The sequence below is a fragment of the Salvia splendens genome, chromosome 4 (genome assembly GCF_004379255.2).
Source record: "Salvia splendens isolate huo1 chromosome 4, SspV2, whole genome shotgun sequence".
NCBI lineage: Eukaryota > Viridiplantae > Streptophyta > Magnoliopsida > Lamiales > Lamiaceae > Salvia > Salvia splendens.
In genome coordinates this window covers 40,181,698-40,194,900 of record NC_056035.1, presented here as the reverse complement: position 1 = coordinate 40,194,900, position 13,203 = coordinate 40,181,698, and the positions used below count along the sequence as shown (strand labels likewise).

Genomic DNA, 13,203 nt, shown 5'->3' with positions numbered 1-13,203 from the left:
TAATGTTAAAGTAGATACAGGCATGACTTTGAATAATTACTAGACATAACTCATAAACATTAATGGACCACCAACAAAATCTCGTCCTAAATCTAATGGCGGTTTTCGAATGTAAATCTCTACGTGTTGGACTCACACTAGTTAAATAATTTGGAGTTTATGTAAAATATTGTTTGTATTAATAATTGTTCGTGTGTACGGTTGTAACAAAGCTTTCTCTTCGTAAATTTATTATTGAAAAAAAAATGTCAAATAAATTTTTAGAAAAACACAAGTACGTATAATATTGATAAATTTTCGTGAAAATTCAGATGATGGGAATATGATCTTAGGTCAAAATTGGAAAATATTCATCACATACTATTAAATATTATTGAAACTATCACTCAAATTTGGCACATAAACTAATGTCATGTTCACGTTTGAAAAAAAGGGCTAACTTAGTTAACAATTTACTAAGTTTTTTTTTGGTAGTACAAAGCGGGAGTAACCCAAAAATCTCAAAAATAAATTTACCGATAATAGGAGACACCAAGTCTGTCGTATTTTTTGATAATACTAATAATACACTTTAGAAAAGAATCACATATAGTCACGAACATAAACAAAATTATTATCGAATTCGATACATATCCACATATATATGGCGGAGATGTGAAGTTAGGGATTTCAATGTAGTATAATATCTGTGGGGGCAAACAATATCTCATATTGGAGGATTAACAAGAATTGCAAGCATATATATGAGCTATCCCAATTCCATTAGTATGAGGCCTTTTAGGGAGTACCCCAAAAGCAAAATTGTCGCGATTCCCAACAATAACCATACAAATGTTGAATAGTAAAGAAGCAAAAAAAAACGTTTAGAACAAAAAAAATAACCCAACGAGTAACAAAATCAACGTATAGACCCAAGTTGACAGCCTTGAAAATGTGATCTGGACCATTCCAATAGGCAAATAGTTCTAAGATAGGACCACAGAAACTGCTAGAAGAGAGTTTGTTTTGCTTGGACCTAATAATTATTCACACATTCATATTTGAATGGTTTGGGTCCATGAATTACCAACCCCACCAAATAATAATGGAATTAGGAATATGATGGAACATTTCGAAATTAACGAATTCGACTCAAATTTTTGTTCCAAAATAATTAGGTTTGAGTGGCTTGGATGGAATAAAGAAATAAAATACTATAAATACAAATTCATGTATTTTGAATGTATGTTAAATTGATGGGTGAAATTTTGATTTGTTTTTCCTACAACCAGTATTCTTTATTTTGTTTGATTTTTTGTTGTTTTTTTAAAATAATAAACACACTAGTCTGAATCACTTGAAGTCGCACAACCTTCTAATTAGAGAGAGAAACTATCTTGCTGACTGAGTTATGTTGGTATTATAAGATTAAAATTTCAATGCTATATTTCACCATTTGTTGACATGTCATAAAAAACACATAAAAATATAAAAAAATATAATCATATATAAATAAAATTACATCTTTTATTAAGAATAATCATATATATAAAGATTTAGATAGAGATATAATTGGGTTTGGAGTGGTCCATTCCTTGGAGATTCCAAAAATCTTGATTGTTATGTAAAGTTCTCAGAAAATAGGACAATCTATTTATAACGAAACGGTCCATATTTAAAGGACACTTTTTGTATATAGGGACGCTTGTATATTATATGTATATACATTTATATAGTTTTTGTCTTTAATCAATACACACGAAATATTTCTTGTAATGAGAAAGTCGTTTGATTGTACGATGACACTGAGAATTCTCCCAAATTAGAAAATAATGGTTTTAATAAATCTATGCTAGGTGTTTCATCATAAGCTAATTAATGGAAGCTCGTTTTGATGGGCCATTCCAAAAAATTTAAATCTATATTTTGAAACTACTTATATGGAAAATGATTCCATTTGATTTGTTGCAAAACAAATACACCCAAAATTTTCGTCACTAAATATGATTTTTTTTTTCACGATACCATAGTTAATTGATATCTTCTTGATAAGCGTTAGTTAGTTATTTTATTAAAAAAATCTAAATAAAGTTCCCCATTGGACAACTACTTAATTTACATTTTTTTAAAAAATATTTAATTTCCGGCCAAATTAAAGGCTAAAGTGAAATGCAAATATAGATAAGATAAAATGAATGAATTTGGTGAAGAAATGATTGGACAAATTTGTCGATGACATATATGGTAGATGTGTGGTGTGTGTGAATCGACACAAAGTGTTTATGAAGAGAAAAAGGCAAAGAGAAAGACAAAATAGTCCTAGGGCAAATTAATTTGGAACAAGAAACAAATATTTCTTTTCTCTCATGTTCTATTCAAATTGTCGTCTTTTATTTCATTTCTCTCATGATTTGGCACTATCAAGCTTCTCTATCTCTTAATAAATTATTTCTCAAATTTTCCATCATGAAATATGTGTTGGTTTTTCTGTGGCCAGTTTTCAACCATGTATATATATAGATTTGGATCATTGGTTGTGTTAAAGATATGTTTGTGCTTAAAACGAAAACCACTAAACATTAAATGCAGGGTTTTTTTTCTTCTACTTAAACATGTTAAATATCGTTTTCTTATTACTAACTTAATACATTGCCATATATAATTATTTAATTTGTTGCAAATATATTGGAATAAAAAATTATTTTTTTACCACACCTTAAATTGAGTTGTCAAAATGGGCCTGTCCGGACCATCCTGGCCAAGGCCCAATGTGGACATAGCCATGACGTGTTTGGTAAATGGGCTGGGCCTTAGCCATGGCATGTTTGGAATGCGCCCAATCAGGAACGCAATAAAAAGGCTTCAAATTTAAATTTTAGGCGACTCTAATGTTGATTAAAATAAATTATTGAAGTGATGAATAAAGCCCACAAAACTCAGACCTATTTATTTCGTACTCCATTTCTTTTTTACAATCAATCAAGCCCAACTCAGGTTTTTTTTTAATTAACTCCTATATTAGGGAGAAAATTACAAATAAACTGCTATACTATAAATAGGAGAAAATTACAACTGATGTCAAGAGGGCTCGAACTCGGCACCTCATGCAATAATGTCTAAGCTCCTTGCCGCTAGGACAAAGGCTCTGGACAAGCCCAACTCAGCCTTATATGTTAAGAATTTACCTTATTTAAAAGTTACCTATGTTGGGAAATTAAAACATTATTTATGAATAGAATATATAAACCATCAAAAATAAGGCTCCATTAATTAATTAATAATCAGGAATGTGTCCTAAACTTCAGCCGTAAAATACTCTTAATGATGACATAATCATTGATTAATCAAGCACAAAACTTGAGCCAGAGAATACTCTTTTTGTTGCCTTTAGTTTTAGCTTGTTCCCTCCCTTTTGACTTTCGTACACATATATCAATATTGGAAAGGAAAAGAAGTTAGAAAAAGGTCACTAAAGAATTCTTAATAGAAATTAACTCACACTTTAAACAAGATTGTCACACTTCTGACAGTGGGTTATTTCCTCCCTTTAGCGGGTTACTACGTACCATGATTAAACACCGTTCATAATATTGTCGGGTGGGATGTACGGAGCACTTGGGGTTGAGGTTTCAACTGAGGTTGGGGTTTCAACCTTTTTGGAAGAAATAAGTATAAATTTTATTGATAGTTACACCATCTCAAAACTCCACCCCTCACATCACAATTTATGGTCCAACGCAGTCAAACTCATAATTTTTAAATCATGCGAATTAAACCATAATCTTAATATGCATCTAAGTAGATTTAAAATCGAAGGGAATGTGACAGCCTAAATTGCCCCAACCATGACCAATCTCACCCTCTTTGGCTAATCCATCAAGACTATTAAGAAAAATAAAAATTTTATAAGAATGACAACAATTCAACCAAATATCATGATTTATTTATAATTTCTTTTGGCTCACTTTACTAAGTACTATTTAAGTATTGAGTAACCTCCAACACTTTTCCTCCATTTTCCACTCTCTTACAACAATGGCCATGAGCAACAACATAACAGCTCTGGCGAACTTCATCGCCCTGATGTGCTCCATCCCGATCATCTCGGCCGGCATATGGCTCGCCTCGAAGCCCGACAGCGAGTGCATCCGGTGGCTGCGGTGGCCCCTGGTGTTCATCGGCATCGCCTTCCTCCTCGTTGCCCTCACGGGCTTTGTCGGCGCCTACTGGAAGAAAGAGGGCCTCCTCGGCCTCTACCTCGTCCTCATGTTCATGCTCATCGTCCTCCTCCTCGTCCTCCTCGTCCTCGCCTTCGTCGCCACCCGCCACGCCGGCGCCTACTCCGTCCCCGGCGCTGCCTTCCGCGAGTACCGCCTCGCCGGCTTCTCCAACTGGCTCAGGGACCACGTCATCGGCGACGATAACTGGCCCGGGATTAGGGCGTGTTTGGCCGAGTCGCAGATATGCCCGAAACTCGCCGGGAAGTATTTCTCCGCCGCGGAGTTCTTCGCCGCCCATCTCTCTCCTATTGAGGTAGGTTTGCTTTTAGTTTAACATTTGGTTTTGTTTATTTTCTTGATTTGTGGCTTTTTGTTTTTTGTTTTCATTTGGTTAGTGAAAATGATCATGTCATGTCACATGTTAAACTTTGGCTCGGAGGAAGTACCTATTTTAAATATATGATTGCATTGTTCACTAAAAAAACATGAGATTTAGCGAGTACGTCGTTAAAGCGAGTTTAAAAATTCCTCACAGACAGGGGCGAATGTAGAAATTCGTTTAAGGAGGAGATATGCATCTATAATTAGAGTTCGGAATTTTGTTACAATAATTATTGTATGTTACGTTGTGGATTGTGGTGGTAGAGGATTCACACAAAATACTAGATATTTGATAATATTATATAAAAAAATATTTTTTCTCTTAGTAGGGGCTTAAGAAAACCCCAAGAATTTCACTAGCAAGATTGTTATGCTAGCAGAGTTTTGAGATCACTCTCTTATGTTTATCGAACAAAATTTATTGCTAGCTAAATACCGTTTGTTCTTAGTATACTTAATTATTGGATAGACACTATGAAATTAATGAAGAAGATGCAAGGATGGAAATTTTTATGGTCCCACAAATTAAATTTGTTTGGGGCCTTTTTCTTGATATATTTGCCAGGTGTGTTAATTAATCTAATTGTGAAATTTGTCAAAGAAGGTTTCATCATAGCTTATTGAACCCACCCCATTATCTTTCCCTAATGGTAGGTCCCAACAACATTTTTCCTATGCTTATTTGCTAATATTCCATGTTCCCACTTATCATCCACACAAAATCACCAGCATCAAATATTTAATCTATGGATCATATCTTTAATCGTGGCATAAAGTGGTTATGATGACACATATATTCTACAAGAATGTAGTGATCTTTTTTTTCCTTTTCCACAGTTTAAATTACTTTTCCTTGTTTCCAAAATTTTCAGTCCGGATGTTGCAAGCCTCCGATGATATGCGGGTACCAGTACGCTGGTCCCACGACATGGAATGGCGCATCCAGCGTTGTAGCAGACGTTGACTGTGCCATGTGGAGCAACGACCCGAGCCAGCTCTGCTACAACTGCGAGTCGTGCAAGGCAGGGCTGCTGGGGAACCTGAGGCGTGAGTGGAGGAAGGCGAACGTCATACTCATTGTGACCGTGGTGGTGCTAATTTGCTTGTACGTCATAGCTTGCAACGCGTACAAGAATGCTCAGTTGGTGGACACAGTAAAGAGATAGGAGGGGCTTAAAATATGTGGAAATTAGAAAAAAAAAACTATTTCAACCCGAACTATGCCTAGATTATTAGTTGAGTCTCTACTAGCATTTTTTTATGTATCTGTCACTACGAGTAGGGATGGGCTTAATTTTTTCCCCTAGTTTGATTATGGTTTGCATATGCCATTTTAGTGCTTTGTTTGTATATATTCTTTTCTAGTAGTATTCTCTAAGTGAGTGGAGTTTGAATATTATGGGATAGTTGGAAGAGTTGATGTTTTTGAGGAGTTGCAGATTTTGATGAGAGTAAAGTTTCCAACTTTTTGCTGTATTCTTTGAACATGATTCTCTGCCTATATTATATTACTACCAATTTGTATTCAATTATTGATGCTGCTTATGACATCCAACAAATCATATCTTTAACTGTTCACATGCTACATCATTTTTTCATCCTTATTTATTTAAATTTCAATATTTAAATTCATTAACATTTTACAATCGAAATAAAAAGAAGTTACATAAAATAAAATAAAAAAAGAAAGAAAATGAGTCCTAAATCATTACACATATAATAAATATGGCGATGACTGATGCACCTCGCATGCCAAATTCGTTGAGAGGGGTAATTAGTTGACACGCGCGTGTGCGGGAGGAGGTGCGTGTCAGCCCGTATCCGCAGCATGTCCCGTTGTGTTGTGGGTCTCAACCACATTAAAATAAAATTAGTTTATGACCTAATTCTCAAAACTAAAAACTAGTTAATGACTGTTGTTGGATTTAAATAATTGATCAACCATGCCCGAATTAAAATAATGAAAAAGTAGTACAAAAACACCCCAACAGATGTTCTATGTCCTATTGAGTTAATGAAAGTTGTCATAATATAAGACTACATCAATCTTGTGTGGTCTACCCATCCAAATGAAGGAAAGTGTCATGTGTTGATTGGTCATCAAATTTCAATTTGGATATAAAGATAAACACAGACCAAGTTTGTCATAGATATTGATTTATAAACATATAAATTGGTGTTATGTTTGTCCCAAGGTGCATCGACGCACATGACTTAGAAATATTCGGAGACAGACATCACCGACTAATTCTTCATTTCTGCTTCCCAATAGGGATTTGGATCCCCTGTGGTGCCCTGCGGTGCACCTCACTACTGTGCACCTCACAAAACAATAAATTTTTTTTTTATTATTATTAAAAAAATGTTTTGTGAGGTGCACAGCGGTGCACACTGTGCACCGCAGGGGATCCAAATCCTTCCCAATAGGCCTCTTTATATGTTTTCAATGTAGCCTTCAATTATTTATTTATACTGACCTGTCAGTTACATCGATTTAGTGTTTAAAATAAAAATCCGAAAAACTGTAAAGTTCGACAACAGTGAAGTTAAATCGATTTTGATTAAGATGATTAAAAATTAGTCATTTTCCTTAATATTTCCTTGTTTCTGATGCGCCGTTATCAATTATTCTTTTTGATATCATGCTTCCAATTTATTATCATGTTTAAGATATTTCGGAAAAAAGCTTTTGCTTATTAATATTTTGATCTTATTTGTAAAATTGTAGGCTCGTTGGCATTTTGTATTATTATGATTGAAGTCGCGTGTTCTATAAAGTCTTTCTTTTTATCATTCACTAAATTTTAATACTTTATAAAGTACACAATTAATTATTTATTATACTAGTATTTCGTTCCGACAGTAGTCAATTGAACAATGAATTGATAACTATCACTGCATTCTTCACAAAATAAGACACAATTTCATCTCTTAGTGGCGGCTTGAACTATCTTCACAAACTCAGTTGAATCACTAAACTTACTCTCAACATTAAAAAGTTCATTTAGCCTATATAGCATTTAGGTAATTACCAAAAAGAATGATGTTCATACATGTTATTTTCCCATATAACATTCAGATTTCAGAACAAATTGCTACTCGTGAAGTCGTGGATTTTCGAAAGTGAAACTCAACAAGGCAACAAATTATTGAATCGAGAGCTCACCAGTAACTGCGAGGATTGGACTGTGATCCGTACTCAGGCTGCTAACTTTTTCGAGTAGACAACATACATAGGATCGGTGCGACCCGGGTTTGGAGATATGTCTACAGCCTAAAAGAAAACAGAGAAAACTTGATCACCACTAGCAACATGAATGTCAAGGTTTTATACCATGATCTAGTTTAAGAAATATAAACAAGCAGTATGAAGTTCAATGATGACTTGCAAGAAGAATCTTTATTGCAACTGTATGAAATTGTCAAGACAAAGTCTAGATTCCAATTACCTTAGGAGGCTCAAACCCTCCAGCGTAATGGAAATAGGCTCCGACTATTATTACATGATCTGTATCTCCTGTCGATGTCCAGATTGAGATTGCCTTCGTAAAGAAGCAGCGATTGGAGAAGCTAGCATGAAAAACTCACAAAATCAGTCGAGTTTCAGTAAAAACCAGCTAATCGATTCTAAAACCATTGCAGATACCAAACAATCGAAACCACAGAAGATTTCAGAGAGTGCATTGCTGATAACAAATTTTAGTTGCATAAAATTGAGTAATTATCACCTCATTATAGCAAGTCCGCCTGGTTTGAGGATCCGTGCCATCTCCTTGAAAATTTCAAGAGGCTTCGATAGGTAGTCCACACTAACCTGAGACATAGTTAATCTGTTCAAACGGGATTTATAGCAGGCATAATGAGGTCAGCTTTTTTATATAATCTCAAACAAATAGAAAGAAGGGTTGATGCAAAAGCAAATGCTTAGCATCTTCTAGATTTTCAATGACCGCATATATTGATACAATTTTCCAATGCTAGAGAAGAAGGAAAATAGTTATATCTCTACCCACTGACTATTAATATACAGAAAACAAGTGTCGAACTTGAGTATGGCCAGATCTTGAAATAGATTTGCATACCACATTTGTAATAACGTCGAAGGTATTATCTTCAAATGGAAGTTTAGGATCAACGTTTAAGTCTTGCACGATATACTCCGTCAAAACCTACAAATACATTAATTGGAGCACTTGGATCATTCGGTTCATGAAATGCAGGAGTGACAGCCAGAACCATTGCACAGAAAAATATTAGCATCCATCAAAACTATTATCTCAACATATGACATCAGAACTGTTATAAAATGATCAACAGAAAAGAGTAATTACGATCTTACTGGATTTCGCTTTAGCTCTTCTTCATTTAAGCCCATTCCAACTATCCTTGGTTGCTTATATCCCTTAGGATAATGACTGACCTAGACAAACCATAAGAATCATGTTACTGCCAACGTAACGAATTAATTAGGCAAGAGAAAGATAAACGTAAACATGTAACTCACCCAGCTGCTACACATGTCAAGTATAGCAACTCCGCGAGTATTACTCGGTGGCAAGACCTCTGAGTAATATTTAGTCAGTGCAGCAATGGCTGGATCATCAATATGAGTCACGAAACGCGGAGATTCATAGAACAGTGTATCTGGTGACCTGTAGTGTTGTCCAGACAACCTTTGTCAGTGGATGAAGCTGAACGTGTAATAACTATTGATTTACAAAATCCCAATTTTCAAGACATTGACATATAAATCAGCTAGATTGTTCGGCTCTATGAGGAAAATCCTCATACCGCAGCCACTACTATTCTCTCCTCTCCCACTATCTCGCTTTCTCACTTGAGGGTCACCCAGCATGATAACAGAAAAACTTCCTATAACTTTACTTCATTAAAACCCTTGAGAAGCTGACAATACAAAGGAAGCATTTGCCATTCGCTCCTGTTTGCCATATCATTCAAGATTGCCTGCACTCAGCCATCTCAATTCTAAAATCTTGAGTAATACGTTATCACAATGGCGATGGCAATTTTTGGTGCAACTCATCAAATTTCGCTCTCTTGGATGTAATAACCTATCTATTCAGCAAGGTAGAGTAAGCCTACCACATCATCTCCACTTTTTCATATTTCTCACTTTAGCTAGCATATCAGACAAAATATGTTCTTAAGATCGTACGAATACAAATTGGAATGTGCAGCGGCTGCAGCCTCATCCAAAGGGGGAAATGAAAGGATGAACGAAACATTTTGCAAAAACTAAACATCAACCTGTAGCTCCTACCAAAGACGGCTGCTTATGCACTGATGAGAGCAAAATTGGGGTTTATCCCTTCAAACTCAATAGTTTACCAGCTTTCCTAATTTTCCTATCTTTAAGAAGACTCAATTCTCGAATCAGGCATAAAAGTTCTGAAGATGTTTGTAGGATCTTTTAAATAGACTTACTCATCAAAGCGTTGGAAGTCCTCTTCCTTAAAGGGAAACTGCTCAGGCCATTCCATATTCTCCAATACCTTTAAAATTAAAACAAAGCCATTAATCAATAATTTCAAACGGCGCGCACACACACACAAGTTAGTAACGATTAAATTTAGAATAATTGCTTAGTAGGAGTATCATAAATTGTTTTGGAGGTCAGAATCGCCACCGATCCTCCAGAATAGAACTTCCGGCGAATCTCCGGCGGCTAAGGCAGGGGCAATTTGTCAAAAATCAAATGCACGTGTTTGTAGTATGCGTCAACTAAAAAATTAGGAAAAGAGACGAGCAAAAACCAGCCGGCAAAAGAGCTATTGATCAATTATCAGTGAATTTGGGGAATGTATGAAGTACCAAAAATAAAAAATAAAAAATGCTCATCCATAAATAAAAAATAATTGTAGACAAGCAACTAATCCAAAACACACACACAGGAGAGAGAAAGTCTATACCTTCTCAACGGCACCCTTTACCCTGGCGGAAGCGATGAAGGATTTGGCGCCAAAATTGGGAGCAGCCATGGTGATAAACTGCGACAAAAACGAGAATCCGGCGCCTAAAACAGCCCTGCGAGGCGCTCTGTATGCAGCAAAACTCCTTGAAAGTGGAGGTAGAGCAGCAAAAGGAACTGCAAATTTGATGACGCCCAATTCATTTGCCATTTTACCTCTATTTTTAGCAATCTTTTTTAGCTCATTTCAGTATTGAATTGACTTGGGCTTTTTCTCCCACATGCACTCAAATTGTTAGCAATTGAAAGTAATAATAAAATCTGTTTAAAATTTGAAATGAAACTGCAACAGAATTTGATTAATCCACTCGTAAAATCATAATAATTTTGGGTTCAGCATCAATTTGCATTGGGATTAAGTGATGCTTTAAATTGTTGATAACCACAATTGCATTAATTTGATCAAATTTAGAGGAAAAGTCTCTATCTTTCGAGCTTTTGGTGACTGATGCAGGTGTACGTTACGTGGCTACCATATCCAACACTAGGATAATGGTATGATGGGCTTTTGGGCTGAACAATAAGGCCCATATTTAATACTCCATAAGCCCAATCAAGAAGAATACGCACGTTTATGAAAATATTTGTGTGAGCTTATTATTGTATAATCAATAAAGATATTGTTCTTATTAGTTAAAAAAATGCATATTTTATAAATAGAGTGATTTCATGTTCTAAATAAAATTGACACATTTTATGATTAGGTGATGGTTATTCATAATAGTAAGATTTTCTGTTTTAATATTGTTTTAAAAAATGATGGAGCTTATTTGATTGAATCGCACCAATAATATTATTCAAACATTTCAACTTTCCTAATTTGAGGCATATGTAGATTTTAAATTAGATATGATGCATAATAAAATTAGTGCATAGACTTCTCACAATAAATCAAAGTCTTATACTGTGTAATGTATGTCCAATTTTCAGAATGAAAGGCATCCTAAACTTGACCAATAAACAATTAATAGGGACTCTAAAGAAGAGACTAGTTAAGCAATTTATCAAAGTTACCTCTAAATCAAGCATTGTTTTAAAAGCAATGAAACGTTTTTTAAGACTGTAATGATAGTTAAATAACATTAGACTAGTAGCATATAAAAATACAATTGAAAATTGTAATGCTTGCAAGCTTGCACCAACTATATATCATTTTCTATTTATCATTGATTCATCATAACTCATAAGTCATTTTCAATCCACAAGTAGGAATAGACAAAACCTGCTTAGTGCCACATCATCAAAATGACTAAAAGATGTTATTTTGTGTTTGTTTTGATTTATTGATAGAGAGACTATTATCTCACACTAATCTATTGATAAAACTTTTTAAAATTGTCTATCTATCCATACAAAAAGATGTTATCTTAGAAAAATGCATTTAAATATTTTTATATTATACATTTATTTTGATTCTTATGCTATACTAGAATTTATTATTGATTCTATAAGTTACTTGGAAGTTAGTGTTGGAATATCGAATATGAAGAAGATGAAACAAGAATGTAAACGTGAAGAAGATGAACACTCTTTCTTGAGAAAAACCGAAGTAAAAACTCTTATTGATGGATTCTTGAATGTACAACTGATTTCACACTCTAACTACAAAGTGTAAACAAGCTAACTATTTATACAACACTTAAGTGAAAAAGGTCTTCACATAAGTCTGTTACTGCCGTTGCTAACTGCCTTCAACGGCTATCTCCTTGCTTTCTTGATTCTATGCTCTGCTGTCCCACCGTAGTCCAGCAGCTTCATCAGCTTCATGCATGCGCTCATGCATACGTGTCCCCTTGATCAGCCAATAATCCAACAATCTCCACCTTGGCTGTTCAAGGCTTTAACTCTTCAAGCTTTCACAACATGCAAGTTTACCAACTTGCAACAATATTCAAATTTCTCTTTACTCAACGGTTTTGTGAGCATGTCCGCGGGGTTGTGTGCCGTATCAATTTTCTTCACTTTAATCGTCACATTCTCAACTTCATCCCTTATGAAATGTAGTCGAACATCGATATGTTTACTACGCTCATGGAACATCTGATGTTTCGCCAAGCATATCGCCCCACTATTGTCACAATTGATGGTGACTGACTTCTGTTGTATCCCAAATTCTCTGACCAGACCAAGCAACCACTTACTCTCCTTCACAGCCGAGGTAAGCGCCATATACTCGGCCTCTGTTGTCGACAGAGCCACCACGCTTTGAAGACTTGATTTCCAGCAAACACTTGAGCCAAACAAGGTAAAGATATAACCTGTTTGTGACCTCCTAGTGTCAATATTTGCTGCATAATCCGAGTCGCAATAGCCAACCAAAGGATCCCCTTCAGCTCCACCTTCCGAAGTAAACAAAATTCCCAGATCCTTTGCACCGTTTATGTATCTCATCATCCACTTCAAAGCGCTCCAATGCTGCTTGCCATAGTCTACCATGTATCTACTTGTGGAGCTTATGGCATGAGCTATGTCAGGGCGTGTACAAATCATCATATACATCATACTCCCAACAATGTTGGAGTAAGGGATAATCTGCATTTCCTGTCTTTCTGCTTCATCCTTCGGCTTCTGGTGTTTGGATAACTTGAAGTGAACGGCTAGTGGTGTGGCTGCACTCCTCATATTATCAGCCTT

The 13,203-nt window shown here is 35.3% G+C and overlaps 2 protein-coding genes across 4 annotated transcripts; one reads left to right on the top strand and one right to left on the bottom strand.

Moving 5' to 3' along the window:
• Positions 1–3,943: 3,943 nt before the first annotated feature.
• Positions 3,944–6,056, top strand: LOC121800051 (tetraspanin-2-like). Its single transcript, XM_042199603.1, has 2 exons — positions 3,944–4,512; positions 5,453–6,056. Exons 1-2 carry the CDS (start codon positions 4,015–4,017, stop codon positions 5,744–5,746), a joined length of 792 nt encoding a protein of 263 aa, XP_042055537.1. The 5' UTR covers positions 3,944–4,014; the 3' UTR covers positions 5,747–6,056.
• Positions 6,057–6,146: 90 nt separating this feature from the next.
• On the bottom strand, positions 6,147–10,956 carry LOC121800050. Of its 3 annotated transcripts, none has more exons than XM_042199602.1 (9): positions 10,511–10,956; positions 10,026–10,093; positions 9,085–9,232; positions 8,920–9,000; positions 8,663–8,749; positions 8,309–8,394; positions 8,030–8,150; positions 7,747–7,854; positions 6,147–6,475 (listed from the first exon to the last, which is right to left on the bottom strand). In XM_042199602.1, exons 1-8 carry the CDS (start codon positions 10,718–10,720, stop codon positions 7,780–7,782), a joined length of 876 nt encoding a protein of 291 aa, XP_042055536.1. In that variant the 5' UTR covers positions 10,721–10,956; the 3' UTR covers positions 6,147–6,475; positions 7,747–7,779. The 3 variants fall into 3 exon arrangements, with proteins under 3 accessions (XP_042055536.1, XP_042055535.1, XP_042055534.1); XM_042199601.1 differs by having other exon boundaries at positions 6,147–6,429; XM_042199600.1 differs by lacking the exon at positions 6,147–6,475 and having other exon boundaries at positions 7,572–7,854.
• Between the last annotated feature and the right edge of the window lie 2,247 nt (positions 10,957–13,203).

What these genes read in the sequence shown, in the direction of transcription:
- LOC121800051 (XM_042199603.1), top strand. Translation starts at nt 4,015, where the DNA reads ATGGCCATGAGCAACAACATAACAGCTCTGGCGAACTTCATCGCCCTG. An exon ending in CCCATCTCTCTCCTATTGAG is followed by an intron (nt 4,513 to 5,452) that starts GTAGGTTTGCTT and finishes CAAAATTTTCAG; the next exon opens with TCCGGATGTTGCAAGCCTCC.
- LOC121800050 (XM_042199602.1), bottom strand. Translation starts at nt 10,720, where the DNA reads ATGGCAAATGAATTGGGCGTCATCAAATTTGCAGTTCCTTTTGCTGCT. An exon ending in TAAAGGGTGCCGTTGAGAAG is followed by an intron (nt 10,094 to 10,510) that starts GTATAGACTTTC and finishes TTAATTTTAAAG; the next exon opens with GTATTGGAGAATATGGAATG. An exon ending in GACTTCCAACGCTTTGATGA is followed by an intron (nt 9,233 to 10,025) that starts GTAAGTCTATTT and finishes ACAACACTACAG; the next exon opens with GTCACCAGATACACTGTTCT.